The sequence below is a fragment of the Felis catus genome, chromosome A3 (genome assembly GCF_018350175.1).
Source record: "Felis catus isolate Fca126 chromosome A3, F.catus_Fca126_mat1.0, whole genome shotgun sequence".
NCBI lineage: Eukaryota > Metazoa > Chordata > Mammalia > Carnivora > Felidae > Felis > Felis catus.
The window spans coordinates 116,949,299-116,970,648 of record NC_058370.1 but is presented as its reverse complement, the minus strand read 5'-3'; the positions used below and the strand labels follow the sequence as shown (position 1 = coordinate 116,970,648).

Sequence of the window (21,350 nt, the reverse complement as noted above, 5' to 3'; positions counted from 1 at the left end):
AGAGAGGAGAGTAGCGTGCACGAAGGCTAGGAGATGATTGTGCAGTTTGGTTGGAATGTGAGGGGGATGTGTGTGTGCTTTCCCTAGTACAACTGTTGACAAGACCTCATTAGTGGAGAGAATATTTTGAATTTAGTAAGAGGCAGTGAGGCATGCCATTGAGGTAGATTACCAATTCAAGCCAGAAATAATAATAGATTATTGTATTTTGAAGATTAATACTTAAAAAAAAAAGCAGCCAGCATGTGGGTCAGCAGTAGTCCCTGGCTCATACTGTGATAACCACAATTTTAGAAGAAAATGGATTTCTATAATTAATCATGAGCAAGCTTTCTTATGTTAGCATGACATCATCACTGTTATTTTATTATTATTTAGTATTTTTTAACAAGTTTTAGTTGCCACATTTTCTAGGAATTAATGTTAAGTGTGTGACTTACTCTAGAGAGGTGAGGACTTATAAATCTAAAGTAAAATAGTCATTGTAAATATAGTTTGCAGCTTATCAGTACGAGGTTTTAAAATATCCCCCCCTTTTGTATCAAGAGTACATATTTGTGTTATACACATCTTTATTATATTTTGTATATTTTCTTTGAAATCTGGGATTAAAATAGACCCATCACCGTCTCAGCAATTTGATAACAAGTCTTCCTACCATATGTTTACTTAAGACCAAACTGACTTGAATTTTAAAACAAAAAATGTGAGGCACTTGCAAACTAAGTGTGTTCTAAAAGCCTCATATTTTCACCCATACGGAACATTTGAAGATAATCAGTAGAGAAGACAAGGAAAAGAAGTTTCTCAGCAAAAGAATCTTGATTCATCTTATTAGAAGAAGATTACAGTCTGGAAGCATGTTTATCGAATCCAAGTGTTTTGGTTAGGGAACACAGAAGAGAGATACATGTTTGAGGGAAGGATAGCCCTGAGTAGGAGAAATTCTCGACTGAGTCTAGCAGGTCCTAGACATGGATTCAAATGTCACCTCTGCCAGGAATCACGTAAATGACTTTGAGTGAGTCATTAATCTTTTCTCGCTGAATTTTCCTAATGGGCAAAGTGGAAACAGTAGTAATACTCTGTGTGTTTAGTTGGTTATTGTCTCTCCTACTACAGTATAAACTCTCCATGGGCATGGATATTTTATCTGTTTTATTCGTAAGCTTTTTCTTGATGTGAGAATCAAATGAGACAATTTATATGATAGGATTTGGTTATATAAACACCATGCAAATGTTAGTGGGCTCGTAACTGACCATTTTATCTTGTTGCAGGATAAATCCAAGGATGCAGTCTCTCCTTTATAGTGAGACCAGAGCTGTTTTCTTGATTATAGCCCAAATTTAGAAGTGTTGAAACTATAGTTTCTATTCCTGAAATCTGAGTCACTCCATGAGTGGGCAGGATGGGTCAGGTCACAGAGCCGAGGCGGCGGCTGAGGAATAGTGGGCAGAATCTCGGATCTGGGGTTGGGAAGCCAGTCGGTGCTGTGACTTCTGTCTCCAAACCTGCACAGCCAGGCATGCTGTCCACTCATGACCTCTGCATTTGCCCTTCCCCGAGCCTGGGCCGCCTTTCCCGACCGGCTACCCTGCATGGTACTCCCACACCTGACTCCTCGGGCCTCGGCGTCAGTGCGTCTTAGCGGTGCATCCTTCCCTGACCACTGTGCATGCATAGACACTGCTTTCCGGGTCTCCACCTCCTTTCCCTGAATTGTTTTTCTCTCTCTGCCACTTTTTACCATTTAAGATAATATATCCTTGACTCGTTTGATTGTTTGTAGTCTGTCTCTCCCACCAGAAGGTGTGCTTCTTGAGGGCAGGGTTTTTTTCTCCTCACTGTGGCGTCAGTAGCATTTAGAATGGTGTCTGGCATGTAGTAGATGTTCAGTAAATTGTCTGAATAAATATATGAGGAATGAGTTTAACTTAAATTTTTAAAAACTTTTTTTTTTTTTTTAATAATTGTGTATGACCGTGTAGAGCTTTGGAGTAGATATGAATTGAAATTGTTCTCTTCTACTTGCAGAACGACAAAGGACAGATCCCTGCTGATGTTGTTCCAGACCCGGTTGAAATGCCATTAGAAATGGCCGATGCCGCAGCAACTGCTAAAGAAATCAAGCAGATGCTGTTAGATGCGGTGCCACTGTCATGCGACATTTCAAAGCCCATGCTTCCAAGCTATGATCGTGTTACTAGCAAGGCGATGCTTGCATCACTCGGTCTGAAGTTGGGGGATCGTGTTGTTATTGCAGGACAGAAGGTATAGTAAGTAACTGTGGTCTCTAAAGCTGTGTCTCAGGTCATAGTGTTTGTGGCTTGGGTGCCAAAGGTATATACAGTGTGGCCAGAGTTGGGAGTTTTTTTTTTTTTAAAAAGTGCATTGTGTAAGTAGAAGCATACTTAACGGAAGCTGTGAAGCTTAGATGCACGCTTACTATGAAGTATGATCTAAGAATATAAACGACTTGGACTTAGTGATGAAGATGTCTTTGCTGGAATGGGAGGGCTGGAGTACGGAAGAACTGTTGCGTGAATTCAGAGGCGTGAGCTGAGACACTGCTGAGCCCAGAGCTATCTCCTTGCAGCCCCCTGCAGTCTTCAGTGGGTTTTCCCACTGTGACTACCTGGCACAAATGGAACAAAGGAGACCCTTGCCGTTCATGGGTGTTTGGCCTTGAGATCCCATAAATAGAGAAATCTTGGGTATTCTTTTAACCTGATAATAAAAGTGTATGTGGAAAAGAGGACCTCCCCTCCTGGCCTACTGAAGATGCTCTAGATGCCTCTTTTTCTCCAAAGCCCCTGTTTCCTTTCAGCACTTACTTGTTGCCATTCTCTCTTTTCTAATACCTCATAAGGAAGGGCTGTTCCTTTTTCTTTTTCTTTTTTTCTTTAGCTTTGGGGTTAATGGGGAGCGTGGTATGAAGAATGGAACAGGGCATCCCTGCTTGCCTATCGAATTTCCTAACACAGTTATGTCTAAATATTTGGGTGGGCTTATGGGGAGGGTGATGCGGGTTCCTCAGAAAACACCAAAATCGGGAAGTTGGATTTCCTGAGCAAATTGTTTCAAAAAGGAAGGTAAACTACAAACAAATGATTATGTTGAGAAGGACATTTATCAACTTCCAAGAGAATGTATCCATGGGACATTGGTTAGCTTTTATTATTGTTATTATTTTTAACTTGGGATTAATATTCATCCTCCTTAGTCTTCCTGTCTTATGCTTGAGAATGGGTGTTTAGAAGAGGTATTCTGTTGTTTTATTTTACCTTTAATTTTGGATAATTTAAAGCTATACAAAAGTAGAAGCATATAATGAGTGTGCATGTACCAGTCAGCTGGTTTAACTTGATCACTTCACGGCCATCCTGCTGCCTTTATTCTTTCTCTCAGTTTGCTGCTTTGCTGCTTGTCTTTTTATCCTCTTAGGGATGTCTTTCAAGGAGCAGAAGTTTTTTTGTTTTTTTAAACGTTCATTTATTTTGAGAGAGAGAGAGAGAGAGAGAGAGAGAGAGAGAGAGAGAGAGAGTGAGGGGGTTGGAGCAGAGAGAGAGGGAGAATCCCAAGCAGGCTCGGAGCTGACAGGCTCTGATGTGGGGCTCCGTTCCATGAACTGAACCATGAGATCATGACCTGAGCTGGAATCAAGAGTTGGACACTCAGCCAACTGAGCCACCCAGGTGCCCCTCAAAGAGCAGAAGTTTTAAATTTTGATGAAGTCCATTTTATCAGCGTTTCCTTATATGGATTGTGTGTTTAGCATAGCTAACAGACTTTCCACTATGTCATAGTACAGTAGAGGATAGAGCACATATGCTTTCTCCTAGAAGTTTATAGTTTTAGGTTTTACATTTAGTTTGTATTTAATTTTGAGTTAATTTTTGTGCAGAGGGCTAGGTATAGAGTTGCTTTCTCTCTTTTTTTGCGTTTGATTATCTGTTCCAGCACCATATTTTGACAAGACTGTTCTTTCTCTCTCGAATTGCCCTTGCCCCTTTGTCAATTGACCTTATGTGTATGGGTCTTTCTGGATTTTATTCTGTTCCATCGGTGCAATGATTATCCTTTCTTCAGTACTACCCTGTCTTAAGTGCTGTAGCTTTATAGTAAGTCTTGCAATCATTTGTTGTTAGGCCTTCAGTTTTGTTTTGTTTTTAGTTTCTTTGTCTTTCCATGTACGTTGTAGAATCAGCTTATGGATTTAAAATCATACAGAAAGTCCTGCTGGGATTTTGAATAGAGTTGTGTTGACATAGATCAGTTGAGGAGAATGAATGTCTTAAAGATACTGAGTCTTTCAAACACAAGCACAGTATATCTCTATTTAATAGGTTTATTTCATCAGTTTTGTAGTTTTAAGCATTTAGATACTGCATATACCTTGTTACATTTATACCTGAATTTTTCATGATCTTTGGTGCTATTGTAAATGGTGGTGTTTTGGAAAGTTCTTATAGAAATACAGTTGATTTTTGTATATGGACCATATATCCTGTAACCTTGCTCAATTTATGAATTCGAAATTTCTTATAGAAATACAGTTGATTTTTGTATAGGACCATATATCCTGTAACCTTGCTCAATTTATGAATTCTCTTGACCTTGTTTGTGGATTCTTTGGGATATCCCGTGGAAACAATCATGTTATCTGTGAATAGAGACAGTTTTCTTTCTTTCCAATCTGTATGCCTTTCATTTGTTTTTCTTGCCTAGTTTCATTGCCAAGGACCTCCAGTATAACGATGAGTAGAAGTAGTAAGAACTGATCAATTGTTCTGCTCCCCATCTGGAGGAGGAAGCACTCAGCATTAAGCACTCAGCATTAAGTACCATAATTGTTAGTTGTAGATTTTGTGAGTATCTTTTACTAAGTTGTGGAAGTTCCCATCTAATCCTGGTTTGCTGAAAGTTTTTTAAAAAAATTATTATTATCATGAAAGGATGTTGAAATTTGCCAAAGGCTTTTTCTGCATTTGTTGAGAGAATAAGTTTCTTCTATTTAGAAGTTTGTGGGTATGATGAATTATATTTATTAATTCTCAAATGTTGAACTAACCTTGCTTTCTTATGATAAACCTTACTTGGTCATGACACTGGATTTGATTTTCCATATATTGCTGGATTCTATATATTGCTGGATTTGATTTGCTCTTGTTTTGTTGAGGATCCTTGTGTCTGCTTTTGGTATCAAGGGTAATGCTGGGAATGAGTTGAGAATTAGTCCTTCCACTTTTATATTCTATCTAGGTTTGTGTAGAATTGATTATTTTTTCCTTAAATTCTTGGGCAGAATTCACCAGTGAGTCCATCAGGTTCTGCAGGGTTTTTTTGTTTTGTTTTGTTTTGTTTTTGTGGAAGGTTTTAAACTATAAATTCAGTTCAGGTGTGAGCTTTGACAGTTTGCATCTTTTAAGGAATTGGAACATTTTATCTTATCTCATTCATTAAATTTACAGGTATAGGGTTGTTCATAGTATTTTCTTACTATTATTTTTTAATGTTTATTTATTTTTGAGAGAGAAAGAGAGTGTGCACACCAGTGGGGGAAGGACAGAGGGAGAGGAGAACAGAGGATCCAAAGCAGACTCTGTGCTGACAGCAGAGAGTCTGATGTGGCATTCCAACCCATGAACCCCGGGAGATCATGACCTGAGCTGAAGTCGGCTGCTTGACTGAGCCACCCAGGCGCCCCCTTTCTTACTATTCTTTAAATGACTGAGGGAGTGTAACAGTGTCCTGCTTTCATTCATGATGTTTGCAGTTTGTGTCCTCTCTTATTTTTCTCTTGGTCTCTAGCTAGAAGTTTATTAATCTTATTTATCCTTACAGATAACCGGCTTTTGGTTTCATTGATATTCTTTATTATTTTTCTGTTCTTAATTTCTTATCTTTATTGTTTCTTTCCTTTGGCTTGCTTTGTGTCTTCACTTTCTAGTTTTTTAAAATGGAAGTTTAGATCATTGATTTGAGGCCTTTTCTAACACCAGTGTTTAATGCTATGGATTTCCCTCTAAGCACTGCTTTTGTTGCATCCCACAAATTTTCATGTATCGTGTTATCATTTTCACTCAATTCAAAGTGTTTTTAAATTCCCTTGTGATTTTCTCTTTCACCATGGGCTATTTGGGAGTATATTGTTTAATTTCCAAATATTTGGAGATTTTCCGAGATCGGTTGTTGGGTGCATACAGATTTAGGATTCTTGTGTCTTTTTGGTGACTTGACTGTTATAATTATATAATATTTCCTTTTGTCCCTGGTAATATTACTGTTCTGAAGTCTACTTTGAGAGAATAGTTTTTAAAAACTTCTATAAAGTTTGCAAGAGTAGCACATTTAGAGTTACTAGTAATCCTCAAAATGTATTCTGATTTATGTTTTCTTTAGGTTGGAACATTAAGATTTTGTGGAACAACTGAATTTGCAAGTGGGCAGTGGGCTGGCATTGAGTTGGATGAACCAGAAGGAAAAAACAATGGGAGTGTTGGGAAAATCCAGTACTTTAAATGTGCCCCCAAATATGGTAAGGGAGATACGGTCTAAGTTAATGAGAATTCGTTTAAGATAATCAGATTTACTCTTTTATGGTTTTTAAATAAAACTTTCCTATGTAGTAAATGAAGGGGCTGCCCTGTTCTTGCTATGAGCAGTACATTGATTGGGAGATGGTGTCTCACCAGGAGTACACCCGGCTCTCTGCACCTCCGTCGGTCCTGCCCAGGGTGCTCTCAAGGCTGAGGAAGGGACTTCATTATCAAGGAAGTGCAGAGCTCTGGAGGTGGAAAAGCTTGAAAACTTCAAATAGCAAACGAGGCCAACTTTATAACTGTACTGCTGAGACGGGATGATTCTTTCTCTTTCTGACAGATGTTTGTTTAAATTCATATTCTCTCTCTCTCTGTTACACACACACACACACACACACACACACACACACACCCCTTGACACATTGAATTGAATTTGTCACTTACTATTTTGTGAATATTTTTCCTTGCCATGAAATATTCTCCTAGAACATTAATTTCCTTGGTTGTTCAGTATTTCATATCAGCTCCACAAGGAGGCACTATGATTTAATGCTGAAGTCCTTGCTTAGAGTCTGACTGCTTGGGTACGAATCAGCTTCCCTACCTACCAGCTGTGTGACCTTAATTCTCTTTTTGTGCCTCAGTTTGTCTTCAGTAAATGGGGCTAACAATACCTCAAGAGTTTGTATGATAAATATATAAACCACCTTGAATAGTGCTTGATTCCCTCTTAGTACTCAACAAATGGTAGCTATTTGCTAACTGTTATGCATTTATAAAGTTACTAGTTTCCTTTTGTCATACACTTAAAATGGAGCATCATTTTTTGGTGGATTATTAATTTTTTTTCTTTATAAAAATGTTTTTTGTATAAAATTTGAAAAATATAAAAAAGGATAAAAGAAGAAGATAAAATCACCGATATATTTCCATTTAATCCTTTTCATGAAATTTGGATTATATAGTTATATGTATTTTACATTTTTACTTGACATGCTATTATAATTAAAAAAAAATTTTTTTTTAATCTTTATTTTTGAGAGAGGGACAGAGTGTGAGCAGGGGAGGAGCTGAGGGGAGGGAGATACAGAATCAGAAGAAGGCTCCAGGGCCTGAGCTGTCAGCACAGAGCCCAGTGCAGGGCCCAAACTCACGAACCATGAGATCATGACTTGAGCTGACGTCAGACGCTTAACCGACTGAGCCACCCAGCCGCCCCAAAATGCTATTATAATTTACCCAAATCATTAAATATTGTTAGAAAATGTGATTTTTTTTAATGGCTCCATTTTCTTTAATTTTTCCAATATGATGGCTGAAAGTTTCTATGTTTGAATTCATATTTCTTCGATTGTGGTGAAAATGTTTTATTGTGATACATACACACACACACACACACACACACACACACACACACACACACACACAGTATCATCCTGGTAATTGCCCAGAAATACTTGTTCATATTACTTGCTTACTAAATGATTGAGATTGAGATATTAGTGGGTTTTTAAAAACTTTAGAAACACAAATACATACTTAAGATATTAAATTCTCACAGTTATTACAGATGTTTTGCCCAGTTTTTCATTTGCCTTTGAACTTCATTTGCAGTGTTTTGGCACAAAGTTTTATGTAGTTAAGACTTTTTCTTTATAACTTCTTACATTGCTTTTATGCTTAGATACTTCTTCCTAATCCAAGGATTAATTTAAAATTATATATTTTATTCTTTTGAATGTTTTAATTTTTTTACGCTGAGTTATTTAACCCATTTGGAATGTATTTGGTTAGTTGGGTGGAGTTAAGAATTTAATTTTAATTTTCCTCTGTTAGCTAATTTTGGTAACTGTCAAACAGACTGAAGGCAAGAGCAAAACTGCTAGCAACCTACAGGGCAGATGTCAGTCAGGTTCATGGGAAATGCTTAGATTGTAACAGAATGCATGTTGCCCCCAGATCTCATCATCCCAAGGAGAGGCATGTTTGATGAGGACAAAGCTGGATACCCCAAGGACCTGCGTCTGTCCCTTTTACATGCTTAAAGGGGAGTTTTGGGCAGGGCAATGATCATGTGTTGGATTTAAAAATAGGGTTACCCTAAGCAGAAGCCGAAGAACCCTAAGCAGAAGCCGAAGAATTTGTCTCTTCTCAGCAACAGTTATTATTATTTTTTCTCCCCTGTCTCTAACTCTTATCAGTTTTTCTCTGGCTTGTGCTTCCTTCATTATAAATTAAGTTCTTATAAATGTTATCATCGGTTTCAGGATTTTTTGTTCAACTGATCTGTTCATTCTAGCATATATTAGATTTTTTATTTTTATTTTATTTATTAAAAAAACTTTAAAAAATTTTTATTTTTGAGAGAGAGAGAAAGAGATAGAGAGAGAGAGCGAGCACAAGCAGGGAAGGGGCAGAGACAGATGGAGACACAGAATCTGAAGCAGGCTCCAGGCTCTGAGCTGTCAGCACAGAGCATGACGCGGGGCTTAAACTCATGAGCCATGAGATCATGACCTGAGCTGAAGTCGGATGCTTAACTGATTGAGCCACCCAAGTGCCCCTAGATTTTTTAAATTGTAGAAATTTTATAATAATTTTTGAGACCTTTTTAAGAGCAATTTAGGTTCAAAACAAAATTGAGACGAAGGGGCTGAATTTTCCTGTGTATCCCCTGTTCCCATGCATGTGTGGCCACCCCCCATTACCAGCATCCCTTCATCAGAGGCTACGTTTCTTAGATGAACCTGCACCGACTTTTCATCATCACTCAAAGCCCATAGTTTCCACTGGGGTTCACTTCTTGTGTGGTACATTCTGTGGGTTTGGACAAATGTTTAGTGACATGTCTCTATCATTACAGTATCATACAGAGTGTTTTCACCTTCCTAAAAATCCTCTGTGCTCCGCCTGTTCATCCCTTCCCCCCCTCAACGCCTGGTAACCACTGATATTTTACTGTCTTCTTAGTTTTGTCTTTTCCAGAATGTCATATCATTGGAATTATGCAATATGAACGTGGCGTCTTCAGAGTGGCTTCTTTCACTGAGTAACTTGCATTTAAGTTTCCTCCATGTCTTTTTATGGCTTCCTAGTTTATGCCTTTTTAGCGCTGAATAATATTCCATTGTCTGGATATATTGCAATTTATTTACCCATTCATCTACTAAAGGATATCTTGTTTGCTTCTAAGTTTTGGCAGTTATGAAAATTTTATAATAAATTTTAATACTTAGCAAAACTGGGGTGCCTGGGTGGCTCAGTTGGTTAAGCACTGACTCTTGTTTTCAGTTCAGGTCAGATCTCATGGTCTGTGAGGTTGAGTCTCACATTGGGCTCTGCACTGATAGCGTGGAGCCTGCTTGGGATTCTCTGTCTCCCTGTCTCTCAGCTTCTCTCTCTCTCTCTCTCTCTCTCTCTCTCTCTCTCTCTCTCTCTCTCTCAAAAATAAATAAATAAACATTAAAAAAATACTTGGTAATACCATTTTTATGTATTTTAATAATTTTAATAATTACCAAAGTGAATACATGTACCTAGTTCAGTAAGTCAAATTGTATCATAAAGTTTATTAAAAACATTAGTTAAATCCTTCCCTGGCTTGCCCTTCCCTGACCCTGAGTCCTGCTCTTTAGAGGCAGGAACTATTTCAACTTCTTCGGTTGTATCTTCTGATATTAGTATTTATATTTATAAATAAGATATTTATATGAATCTCTCCTGATTTTTCCAATTTTATTTATTTATTTAATTCCTTCCTTCCTTCCTTCCTTCCTTCCTTCCTTCCTTCCTTCCTTCCTTCCTTCCTTCCTTAAGATTTTATTTTTATATAATCTCCATGTGTAATGTGAGGCTTGAACTCACAACCCCAAGAACAAGAGTTGCATGCTCTACTGACTAGGCCAGACAGGTGCCCTTGATTTTTCCAATTTTAGACATTTATTGACTTTATACTCTGAGGAAAGAGTCAGTTTTTTTCTTTATTATTCTAAGTCAGTTTTTTTCTCAGTTATTTGTTTTGGTAGAGCACATCCTCCAGTAGCTTTTTGACAAAAGTTGTGTGGGAGATACATTTTTGAAACCTTCCATTCTAAAAATATGTTTATTCCTACTCTCACACTTTATATGATTGTTTGATGGGATAAGAAATGTCAGGTTGGAACTCATATTCTGTCAGTATTTAGAAAATTATACTCTATTGTCTGATGGAGTTTGGCAAACTTTTTCTGTAAAAGGCCCAAGTAAATATTTTAGGCTTTGAGGGCCACCCAGTGTCTTGTTTGCAGTATTCAGCTGCCCTGTTGTAGTGAAGAAGCAGCTGTGGACAGTGTGTGAACACATGGGCGTGGGTGTGTTCAAACAGAACTTTACAAAAATAGGTGGCAGGTGGGATGTGGCTCCCGGGCCATTGGCTCATCAGCTATTATCTTGAGCTTCCAGTGTTGCTGTGGGGAAGTTTCAAAATCTTTCTTCTGTTTTTGACTCCCCCGCCCCCCCCCCCCCCCCCTTGGAAGCTTCTTTGGAAGCTTTTGGTATTTTTTCTCCTTTTTATCATTTCTTTTTTCTTTAGAGTTTGTATCATTTTTATTCCTTGCTAATATTTCAGTAGGGTTTTGGCAGGAGTTGTGGGGTAAAACAAAACGGGCCATGTTGATCTAGAAACCTATTACTCTTCTGTTTAAAAATAATTCTTCCTAAAAAAAAATAATTCTTCCTACGTGTTCACTGTAGTTAAGTTTTACAGTTATATGTTGAGATTTGGGAAAAAATCCCACCAGTATTTTGATTAGCGTGAGTTACTGAATAGATACATCAGCCCATATTCTGTGTGCATTGTGGGCTTTGGTTGCAGCCAGTCATGGCTTTAAATTTATTTTGGTTCTCCCAAATGATTTATTCAATTGAGAAAACTGGAAGAATGAGAACTATATAGGTGAGGTTTTATATGCTATAAAAATCTATTAAAGCAATGAAATTAAATATTTTTTTAAAAGTATTATGTGAAATAATATGATGTGGAAATTTTCTACTAAGACCTTGGAAGAAAAACCATATAACTTTCCTCAGATTGAGAAAAAACCATCCATTAAGCAACATTATTATGGTATTAATGACAAATTTAAAAGATAACTCATAGTCTGAGTGCTCTCATAAGTATGTTTCGGTTTTTAGTTTTTTTACAGTCTTTCTTATATCCACACATAACATTTTTTTCAGATAAAACCATAGCATAATCAAACATGTAACTTCATGTTTATTTACTTGATTTAATTTTCATACTTTTCTGTATTTCTTTACAATTTGTATTATTTCACTTCTTGATGGTGATGTAATAGTTCATTGCCAAATAATGGTTTTCTCCTACTTATGAATAGAATTGTAATGATAACACATTCAGATACAGTCTTTTCCTCACATTTGGATTTTTTTTTGTGATTAATTTCCAAAAGTATAATTGGATCATAGCAGTAAACTAGAAATTGTTTTGGCTTCACAAATCTATCGATATTTTTCCTTATACGAATGTAACTTTTGTAACCTTTGTGATCATCTTTAAGTATAAATATTTCTTTATAATTAATGCCACAAAGAGGATTAGGTCAGAATTTTTGTCTTCCATTAATATTGTACAAATTTACATTTCTGGAGTATAAAATTTCTGTCTTCCAACCCTTGGCAATTGGATGTAGTTATCACACTGTAGTGTGTGTGTGTGTGTGTGTGTGTGTGTGTGTGTGTGTGTGTGTGTGTGTGTATTTGGCAAGGAAAAGAGCTTAGAGAAAAGGATAGAAACTCAAGGAAAATATGCTAGGTGGGAGACAGAAGAGAGAACATTGTGGAGAAGTCAGAAGAGAGTAAAATCAGGAGAAAGTAATATAGAACCCCAAGGAGGAAAGCATTTCATGATTAGCGGAAAAGACATATAGTTAGCACTTTTTGGTTATTAACAAAACACTCACTTTTGGTAGTCTTGAGCATTTCTACAGACCCATTTTAAAAAAAGTTATTTTTAATCTACATATTACATTTTGGTCACAGTATGTCTTTATTAGATTGTAAACACCCGATGGAAGAGTGTGATATACATATTATGACTTTTTTTTATCATTTAAAATGTCATAGCCAGATAATCTTTGTATTTGTAGTCTATACACTATCTCTAATGTCTATGCATACTTATTTATACTGGATATTTCACTGCCTGGATGAACTCCTCTTTTTTAAATTTAATTTTATACTCTGAGCCGCTGCAGATCCGCAGGCCCTCCCTCTGTCCCCACATGCCGCCCCTCCCAAGCACGCACTGTGCTGTTTATGATTGTCAGGAGCTGAGGGCTAGGCCTTTTGGGAAGATTATATTTTATACTGGAGAGTATTTTTTATATCCCTACTATGTGTAAGGCGCTGAAATTAGGTACAGTGGGGAAATGCAGAAATGAATAATGTTTGAATTTCATCTTCCAAAGGTGTACAGTCTGGTAGAGAAATAGAACAAGGGCATAAAAAGCTGTCATGTGGGGAAAATATGTCCTAAAGGAGACACAAAGTGACACAGATGAATAGTTTGTATGCTCTGAAGTGCACTATTATTTGCCAGTAGCCTAGTCAGAAATCGTTATGATGGAATGATGGACAAGTATTACATTCACTCATTTCTCTTTTCCCTGAATTTCACTTAATACCTGATAATGCATCTTTTATGTGATTTTTAAATTACTGTGTATGTTGTTCATCTTGACAACTAGATTGTAAGCTCTCTGAGGGTAAGTGTTGTGTCTTTCTTTTTCCTGTCTCTCCCTACAGGATTCCCGGTAGGCACTATAAAAGAACTTAAACATTTATATTATCAAATGGTTGTACTTGCCCCTTTATTGGAAATGCTTTTAATTGTTTAGCACTAACTCAAGCTCTACGTTCCTCCCTTAGGTATATTTGCACCTCTTTCAAAGATAAGTAAAGCAAAAGATCGAAGGAAGAATATAGTACACACCTCTGCAAAAGCTGTGCCTCTTATCAGGTCCCAGAAAATTGATGTAGCTCATGTAACGTCCAAAGTAAATACTGGTAGGTCAAGCCAGAAAGTTAAATCTTTTATTCAGCATATTTCTTTCTTTTGTGGAATGCCTTATATTTAGCTTGCTTTACCCTTTTGTGTTAGATAACTGTAGAACCTGAATTTAATAAAACCCACATCTCACGTGGTTTTAAACATCAGTCATGGTTTATGATTTCGATTCCTGACAAGAATACTATACATTTGTTCCTTTCTTTCCTACCACCCGCAAACCTTCATCACTGGCTAATGTAACCTCCAAGCTAGATTTTATACCTCCAGTAGATCCTTATAAACACAACTAGCTTTATGTTTCTCACCTATTCAAGAATTTTAGTGCCTTCTCTTTTAATCAGAAAATATTCTGAGTCCTTCCTGTATTCGATGGGATCTCTGGCTGCCTCCATAGGTGAACTGTGGTTTCATGTCTCACTGTCTTGTGCATATGTTGTCTTCCTTCTTCCCTCCATACTTTGTCTCGTGCTGCTTCTCTGGGTGAAGTAATTTGACTCATGCCTTTTGAGGTCCTGGATGTGCTTTACCTATTTATTCAGATGCTGTTTCTCCAAGAACACTTCGCTGATGACCCAGATCACTTTGGTGTCTCCATTCTCTCTAATTCTGTGTACACTTGTATCCATACCACACAATTCTTTGTTATCTTGGGTCTTTTCCTCCAGTTGCTTTATTTGTGCAGATCTTTTATTCTTTCAGCAAAATTTTAAACTTTAAATGGGCTATGAGAGTGTTTTGTACTTTCGTATTCATGGTAGTAGTACATAGCACAAAACAGACCCTTGGTAAGTACTTGCTAACTTATCAGTGGCTGAAGCAGAAAGGCTTTCTACTGTGATTAAGGGATTTTGCCCAAGAATTTGGTTGGCCTTTCTACTCTCTTCCATTGAGCTATTTAAATATCTCTGTGTCAGTAGTGGACTTCATAACTAGTAAAAACATAAATCTTGATATCTAGTAAAGGAAAGCTTCCTACCTTATTCTTGAATAGTGTCTTGCCTATTTGGATCCTTGTAAGTCATACTTCCATATAAATTTTAGAGTAAGCTATTAAGTTTCTTTTAAAAAATACCTGCTAAAGTTTTATTGGTTTTGCATTTTAAACCATAAGTCAGTTTGGGAAGAACTGACATCTTTACAATATTCAGTCTTTTAATTATAAGCTTGGGATATTGCTTTATTTAATTGGGTCCTTTAAAAATATCTCAGGAAGGTTTTATAATTTTCTCTATAGCTGTCTTGTACCAGTTTTGTTAGGTCTGTTCCTGGGTACTTCATACTTTTTGATGCACTTGTAAATGGTATCCTTTAAACCTGAAACCCAGAAGTTCACAGCCATTATGGGAAGAAAGCCCAAAGAGAAGCCCTGGGGGTCCCCTACTAGACAGAAAATGGAGGAAATCCCTTTTTTAAAAAAGATAGATTTTTTTTTTTATATTCCTTTGGTTCTTTCCCTCCCCAGTCCCTAGGCAGTCCTTCACGGTGCAGTAGCAGCCGTGGGTGGCCAGGTACCAGAAACCCCAAGGGAGGAAGACCCATCTCTCTCACCAGAGAAACTATGGTTCCAGGAATAGGGATGGAATCTTTCCAATAGTTTGTCTTCTTTTTACTCACTGCTTGTCCCCAGAGGCAGAGTCAGTCCCCAGAGACTGTATGACAGAGCAAGAGAACTAAAGCCTAGGCACCCTGCCCTGATACCAGGAAGGGGTGCCTCCAGGAGCAGGAAAGTGTCAGGGAGACTGTGGAGAGGAGGGAGCTCAAGAAAGTGGTCTCAAAATGTTGGCTGTGAACTCCTGGGCTTACTCTCAACTTGTACACGTGTGGATCTGACCACGGGCTTTGGTCTCCAGGGTAGACCACTGCCCAGGTCCCAGACACTCCTACTGGATGGCACAACCTATGAGAAGGATCCCAAAAGGCTTCGGAAACTGAACTGGCATTGGAAGCACAGCGTCCAGAAGGTGGGAGGGATGGCCAGCCTGAACCTAACTGGGTTGAGTCCTTGCTAAAACAAAATGGTAAACATTCTGCATAGGATTTAAACAAGATCCAGAGTCCCACAACATAATATATTTAAACTGTACAGGATGCAATCTAAAATTGCTCAAAATACGAAAAACCAGGAAAATCTCAACATCTGTCAAGGAAAAAGATAATCAAAGGTTGCCAACCCTGACATGACACAGACATGACCAGATAAAGGCTTTAAATAATATATTATAACCATCCTCTGTGAATTAAGGTTAATTCTTGAAACAAGTGGAAAGTTCAGAGGAATGAGGATGTAAAAAAGAACCAAGCGATGTGTGAGCATGGGCACATGTGCACACACTAATGAGTGTGGTTAAAACTGGGGTGCCCCAGGATTCATGGATTGTATCAATGTTGGTATCCTGGTTGGTATCCTGGCTACATTTGGGGAAATTGGGCAAAGTATGCAAGAGATCTCCCTGTATTACTCATACAACTACATGCGAATCTCCAGAAATCTCAATTCAAAAATTCAGATAACAGGGGCACCTGCGTGGCTCAGTTGGTTAAGTGTCCGACTTTGGCTTAGATCATGATCTCATGGTTCATGAGTTCAAGCCCTGTGTTGGGCTCTGTACTGACAGAGCAGAGCCTGGAGCCTGCTTCAGATTCTGTGTCTCCCTTTCTCTGCCCCTCCCCGGCGTGCTTGCTCAAGAAATAAACATTAAAACTAATTCAAATAAGAAAGGACCAAATGGATATTTTAAAACTGAGAAATAAGAAGTGAACTCTCTGTGGGGTGCTTGCACGAAGTCTCTGTTACCCACCCCTCTGTTCAGTTCCTGCCGTTGTCCTTCTGGTCCTCGTTCTACCTGTTGTAGTAACTCCTCTCTGGTCTGTGCGTCCTGTCTCTGCCCATCCAGTTTCCTTCTAAATTTTGCTGCCAGGGTGACAGCGTTCCCCCATCTGTTCATGCCAGCCCTCTTTCACGCAAAGTCCATCAGAGGCTCATTCCTTCCACAAGAGGACTGATTCCTTATCTGGCACCATCGTCCCTTGAGATTTCACTCTGACCTATCTATCCGGTCTTACTTCTTCCATATCCCAAAATGTTCTTTATTCCAGCCAAGCTACTCATCCTCCCTGACCCTGTCTCTTAAGATTTTTTTCTTTTTGTCCATCTAGAATGCCTACCTTCAATTCTTTCTGACCGTCCCTCCACTGTGCTCTGGAAGAAGTCTTACCTGTCCTTCAAGACCTATCTCAGAATGTCATCTTCTCGAGACATTAATTTATCTTTGTAGCCATGATTATTGTCTCCCTTTTCTATGTTAGCGCTTATCAATAAATGCCCTCATATTTTAGTTATTTAGTTATCCATGCTCCCTATCTATCTACCATACTGGATTGAAAAGATTCTTTCAGGCTGAGACCAGGTCTTGCTCATGTTTGTGATGCTCAGAGTATAGTTCCTCACTCCAGTGCTTCCTAAGTGAGAAGAACTGAAATGGATGCTTAATGGAATTTAGAACTGGGTGCGGTCTATTAGGTTTCCTATTTAAACAGTTTGGTTCTGGAGAATGGAAACAGAAGTCTGAATAAGGCGAAGTATTATTCATGAGCTTTTTCTTTTTTAAAGTGAGTTTGTTTGTGAGACTTGGGTGTGGTGATAGTTATCTTCAGAGCACCCAGGGCAGAGAGTGGGGGGTTTCTTACTGTCTGACATTCACTTTGATGAATAGTGGCTATCATGATTTGCAAAAATTTTTACCCAGAGTTCACTTTCTAAATAGAAAATCTGTTGTAATGGGTTTGCGTGCATATGAGTGAAGTCTGTAAGTTGTTTGCAAGTCCTAGTGGGTGGGTGGCGGTGGTGCTTCAGCTGTGAGGTTCACTCTACCTGCTGGCATTGTGCAGACACACTACTGAGTGTGCAAAGTGTCAAACAACTAGGCACCTGTGCTTTAAATGTTTTACTGTATTTAGAATTCCTTAGTGGATTGTTAAATAGGTTTAAAAGAGACTTTAGTGGTATTTGAGGAAATTGGGTTTTTCAGATGGAGAGGCTAAGAATGCATTTTTTCCCCTCTTTATGTATTGAAATATTGGTCCCTGCTGTCTGCGAATTGATTATCCAACATGTTTTCAGAAGTGGATAAGATTTAGATAATGAGGGATGTCTGTACACAAAAAAGCAAATACATTTTCATGTTTAATGTTAAAGTTCTTGCTGAAAGTGTTTGTTTTTATGTGGTAGGATTAATGACCTCCAAAAAAGATAGTGCTTCTGAGTCAACACTTTCATTGCCTCCTGGTGAAGAATCAAAACCTGTAACAGACAAAGACGGTAAGATAATTTTATAACTTCCATTCTAAAAATTTAATTTACTGATGGAACTTTAAAATAATACAGTGATAAAGCTTATAAAGGGCTAAGTTTTAAAGTTTTTAAGGAAAAAATCATTATAGTAGAAAATCATCCTTGAAAATACCTTCAGCAGCTCGTCATAAAGTATATACGTGGTTTTGGCATAAAATCCTATACTGTGCATCCACGTACGCTTAAATTAGAGAGCAATCCGATTAGATTAAGAGGAAGACTGAAAGGAAATTCCCCAGTGTAGATGGCTTCATAAGAAAGTTTCAAAGTTGCCTTCAGCTGTCAAATCATTGGGTGAATAGAGCATGGGTAGAAAATTCAAGAGTATTCCTGCTTGCCTTCATTAACTCAAAACATTTTAATACTATCTTTTTGTAACCTTAAATTAATAGCATTTTAAAATATAAATAGGATGGATTCTACTAAGCCATCTAAAGTGGGAGGTGAGAGAGAGTGGTGGGTAGAATAGGTAAGTAGTCACCTTCAGTTAATGATGTGACAGTACTCTTCTGTGTAAGAGTGTCCTCGTCTGGCGTGAATCATTAAAATACAGTTGCTTGGGTTATAAAGTCTTGTCTGTATGAACTACCGTATGTTTGGATGAAACCGGGCATTTAATTCAACACTGGATAATCCACAGAGGAAGCTAAATGGAGGGTTTCAGAGGGATTTACCTGGAAAAGCATCTTAGTGGCTCATTTCTTACTTTTCACCCTTCTCTGTGTTCTTTTCCTTTACCTGTTTTAGTTACCCTGCTTGGATCCGTCAGCAGCTCCTCCTCTACATCGTCTTTGGAACACAAACCAAGCTACCCCAAGAAGCTGAATGCACGTAGCAATGGCAAGAAGACAGTGAGCAAAAGCCCATCTGTCTCCTCTAGAGCCAGTGCTGGTATCTATGGCTTTTTCAACCAGGCTTTCTTGGTGTTTTTTATCTTGGTTTGTTTGTAAGTAGATTTGCTCTTTTTAAATGTGTAGAAGGAAACTTTTACTTCAGTCAGATTGAACTACTTGTCCTCTTCTGTCTTTCCCGTGGCCCCTACCCCTCTTCCCTTCGTGGGCATCCTCTGTCTCCCTGCCTTTCTCCCGGTGCCCCTGCCACTTCCCTTATCTGGACTGACTTCTTCCCTTTCCGATGCATCTAATGCCTTTGGCTCTTTAAGGGCTATTTTAGAACTTTATGATAGCTCCTCAAATATGTGGAAACCGTATGGTTATTATCTTTCTTCTTTTCTAATCTAGACCTAACTAACAATAACTAATGTGGATTGTATACTTATTATTTCAGGTTCTAGTCTAAGCATTTTACACACCTTATTTCACTTAATTCTCAGAACAAACCTGTGGGTAGGTACTATTATTATCATCCTCATTTTATGAATGAGGAAACCGAGACTTAGGGAGGTAAGTCTTCGGTGCCTGATGGCGGTTTCTAAGTGGGACGCCCGGGCTTCATCCTGAGGTCCGTCTGATGCTTTCTCCGCTGCTGTTACGGTTTGCCTCCATCCCAGCTCTTCCTCATGCTCCCGGGTCTCCAGACCCCTGGCGGTCAGCCTGTAGAGAGCTGGACTGCCGCCTGGCAGCACAAGTACAGTGTAGGGCTGCTCCTGCAGTTTGCTGACCACACGGTGTCATTGGCTCAGACGGAGCCTTATGCTGGCGCTCTTCATTCTGCTGCTCCATATAGGTCTGTACATGTCTTTTCATGCGATTTAATGTTAGAGGTTTTATCCCTCTGAATTTGGTTTCATACATCTGGAATATTAGCTTTTTCACCTACTTTTGTGTCATCTGCGTATATAAAGTTCGAGTCCTTGTTTAAAACTATGTACGAGAGGGTCAGAGGCTCTCCTGACAGGTTGACTGTTGTGTTGGGGCTTTTTTTTTTTTTTTAATGTTTATTTATTTTTGAGAGAGAGAAAGAAAGAGAGCAGGAGCAGGGGAGGAGCAGAGAGAGAGGGAGAAACAGAATCTGAAGCAGGCTCTAGGCTCTGAGCTGTCAGCACAGAGCCTGACGTAGGGCTCGAACTCACGAACTGTGACATCGTGACCTGAGCTGAAGTCAACCACTGAGCCACCCAAGTACCCCTGATGGGGCTTTTTAACTCGCCCTGAGTCCTGCCCAACCTCGTGTGGCCCATAGTTCTCCAGCTGCGAGTGAACGTATAGAAAACACTTCATAGCTGACTTCTTGCCCAAATCAACATATATGGAATATGTTGCAGTTCACTTATTTACCTACATAGCAACCTCGTCCGGAAAGGAAATGAAACCATTTTGGCATAAATTGTTTTCAGTGAACCTCATAATAGTTCCCAGATTCTCTTTCGAATGCTTGTTAACAGTGGTACTGAACCAATATTTTATTATAGAAAATGTTCATGATGGGATTTTTTTTCTCTTTAAAATACTGATTGTACGTGGTGGGGAGGGGCCCTCAGCAGTAGCACTGGCATAACACACCCACAAGCTGAAACTGTAAAAGCAGAGAACCTAGAAGTTTTGCCTGAAATTGTTCACCTGGAACCTATATTCTCTGAGTAGATGCTCTTTCCCTTGCAAGCCGTTTCTGCCCAGCCCTCTGAGGAACAGAGGTGAGAGGACCGGGCCTGCAGCAGTCCTGCTGCCCTCATTTTAGTCGCATTCATAGAAGGCCTTCTTCACTTGGGATTTGGGCTTTTGAATTGCCCTTTTTGCCTGTTACAGGAAGTAGCTCTAGTGTGCCTGCTTATTTAATGTTTTTTCCCCTCTTTATAAATTTGAGTGGTATGTAGGCTTAGATAATAGTAGATGAAGAGAGTTGTCAATTGGAATGAGAAAGAGGAACTTGTAGGAAGGGAGGCAGAGAGAATAGGAGATCCATGAGAGAAACCCATGTTGGGGACCCCAGAGACATTTCCCCAGGACACTTTCCTAGAGTGAGTAGATATTTCACTTTCCTGTAGGTTTGCATTTGAGGGGTGTGGACGTATGGGGAAGTTAGGGTACAGGGGAGCAGAAGGAGCAGACCAGGGGAATGGCAGAGGTAGGGGAGGAAGTCTGTGTTTTTAGCGTCATTGTATCCCGTTGTTGAATGTGCTGTCCTTGGGCCATGAAATAGCCTGGGGACCCACCCAGGAACTTGGGCCCACTGTAGGGCCCGGCCTTTAATCCTGGTATGCCCTCGACTACCTGGGAACACCATGTCTTAGTTAATTTCTGAGTTTGTATCTTACCTATAATTATAATTCTACGAAGAGCACTTTGTAAATTGTGAAGTGCTGTGGAAATATTAGTTATTATGAGGAAATATTAGTTATTATAAGACTTTTTAGTATAGCACTTTTTCCAGACCTTCCTTCTCTCTGGGTTTATGTTCCTCGTTTGTTGCCATGTCTTTAGTTTC

The 21,350-nt window shown here is 38.8% G+C and overlaps 1 protein-coding gene across 8 annotated transcripts in view; it reads left to right on the top strand.

The window, feature by feature from the left end:
- Window positions 1-21,350, top strand: part of CLIP4 (CAP-Gly domain containing linker protein family member 4) — an 81,556-nt gene that overhangs the window by 37,330 nt on the left and 22,876 nt on the right. For 7 of the 8 annotated variants that reach the window (XM_045054737.1, XM_023251983.2, XM_045054735.1 and 4 more), the window contains 5 exons: window positions 2,038-2,274; window positions 6,406-6,541; window positions 13,474-13,611; window positions 17,844-17,933; window positions 18,714-18,857. In XM_045054737.1, the coding sequence (XP_044910672.1) occupies window positions 2,038-2,274; window positions 6,406-6,541; window positions 13,474-13,611; window positions 17,844-17,933; window positions 18,714-18,857 (745 nt within the window). The remainder of the gene's footprint in view (window positions 1-2,037; window positions 2,275-6,405; window positions 6,542-13,473; window positions 13,612-17,843; window positions 17,934-18,713; window positions 18,858-21,350) is intronic. The other variant, XM_045054736.1, reaches the window with a different exon arrangement.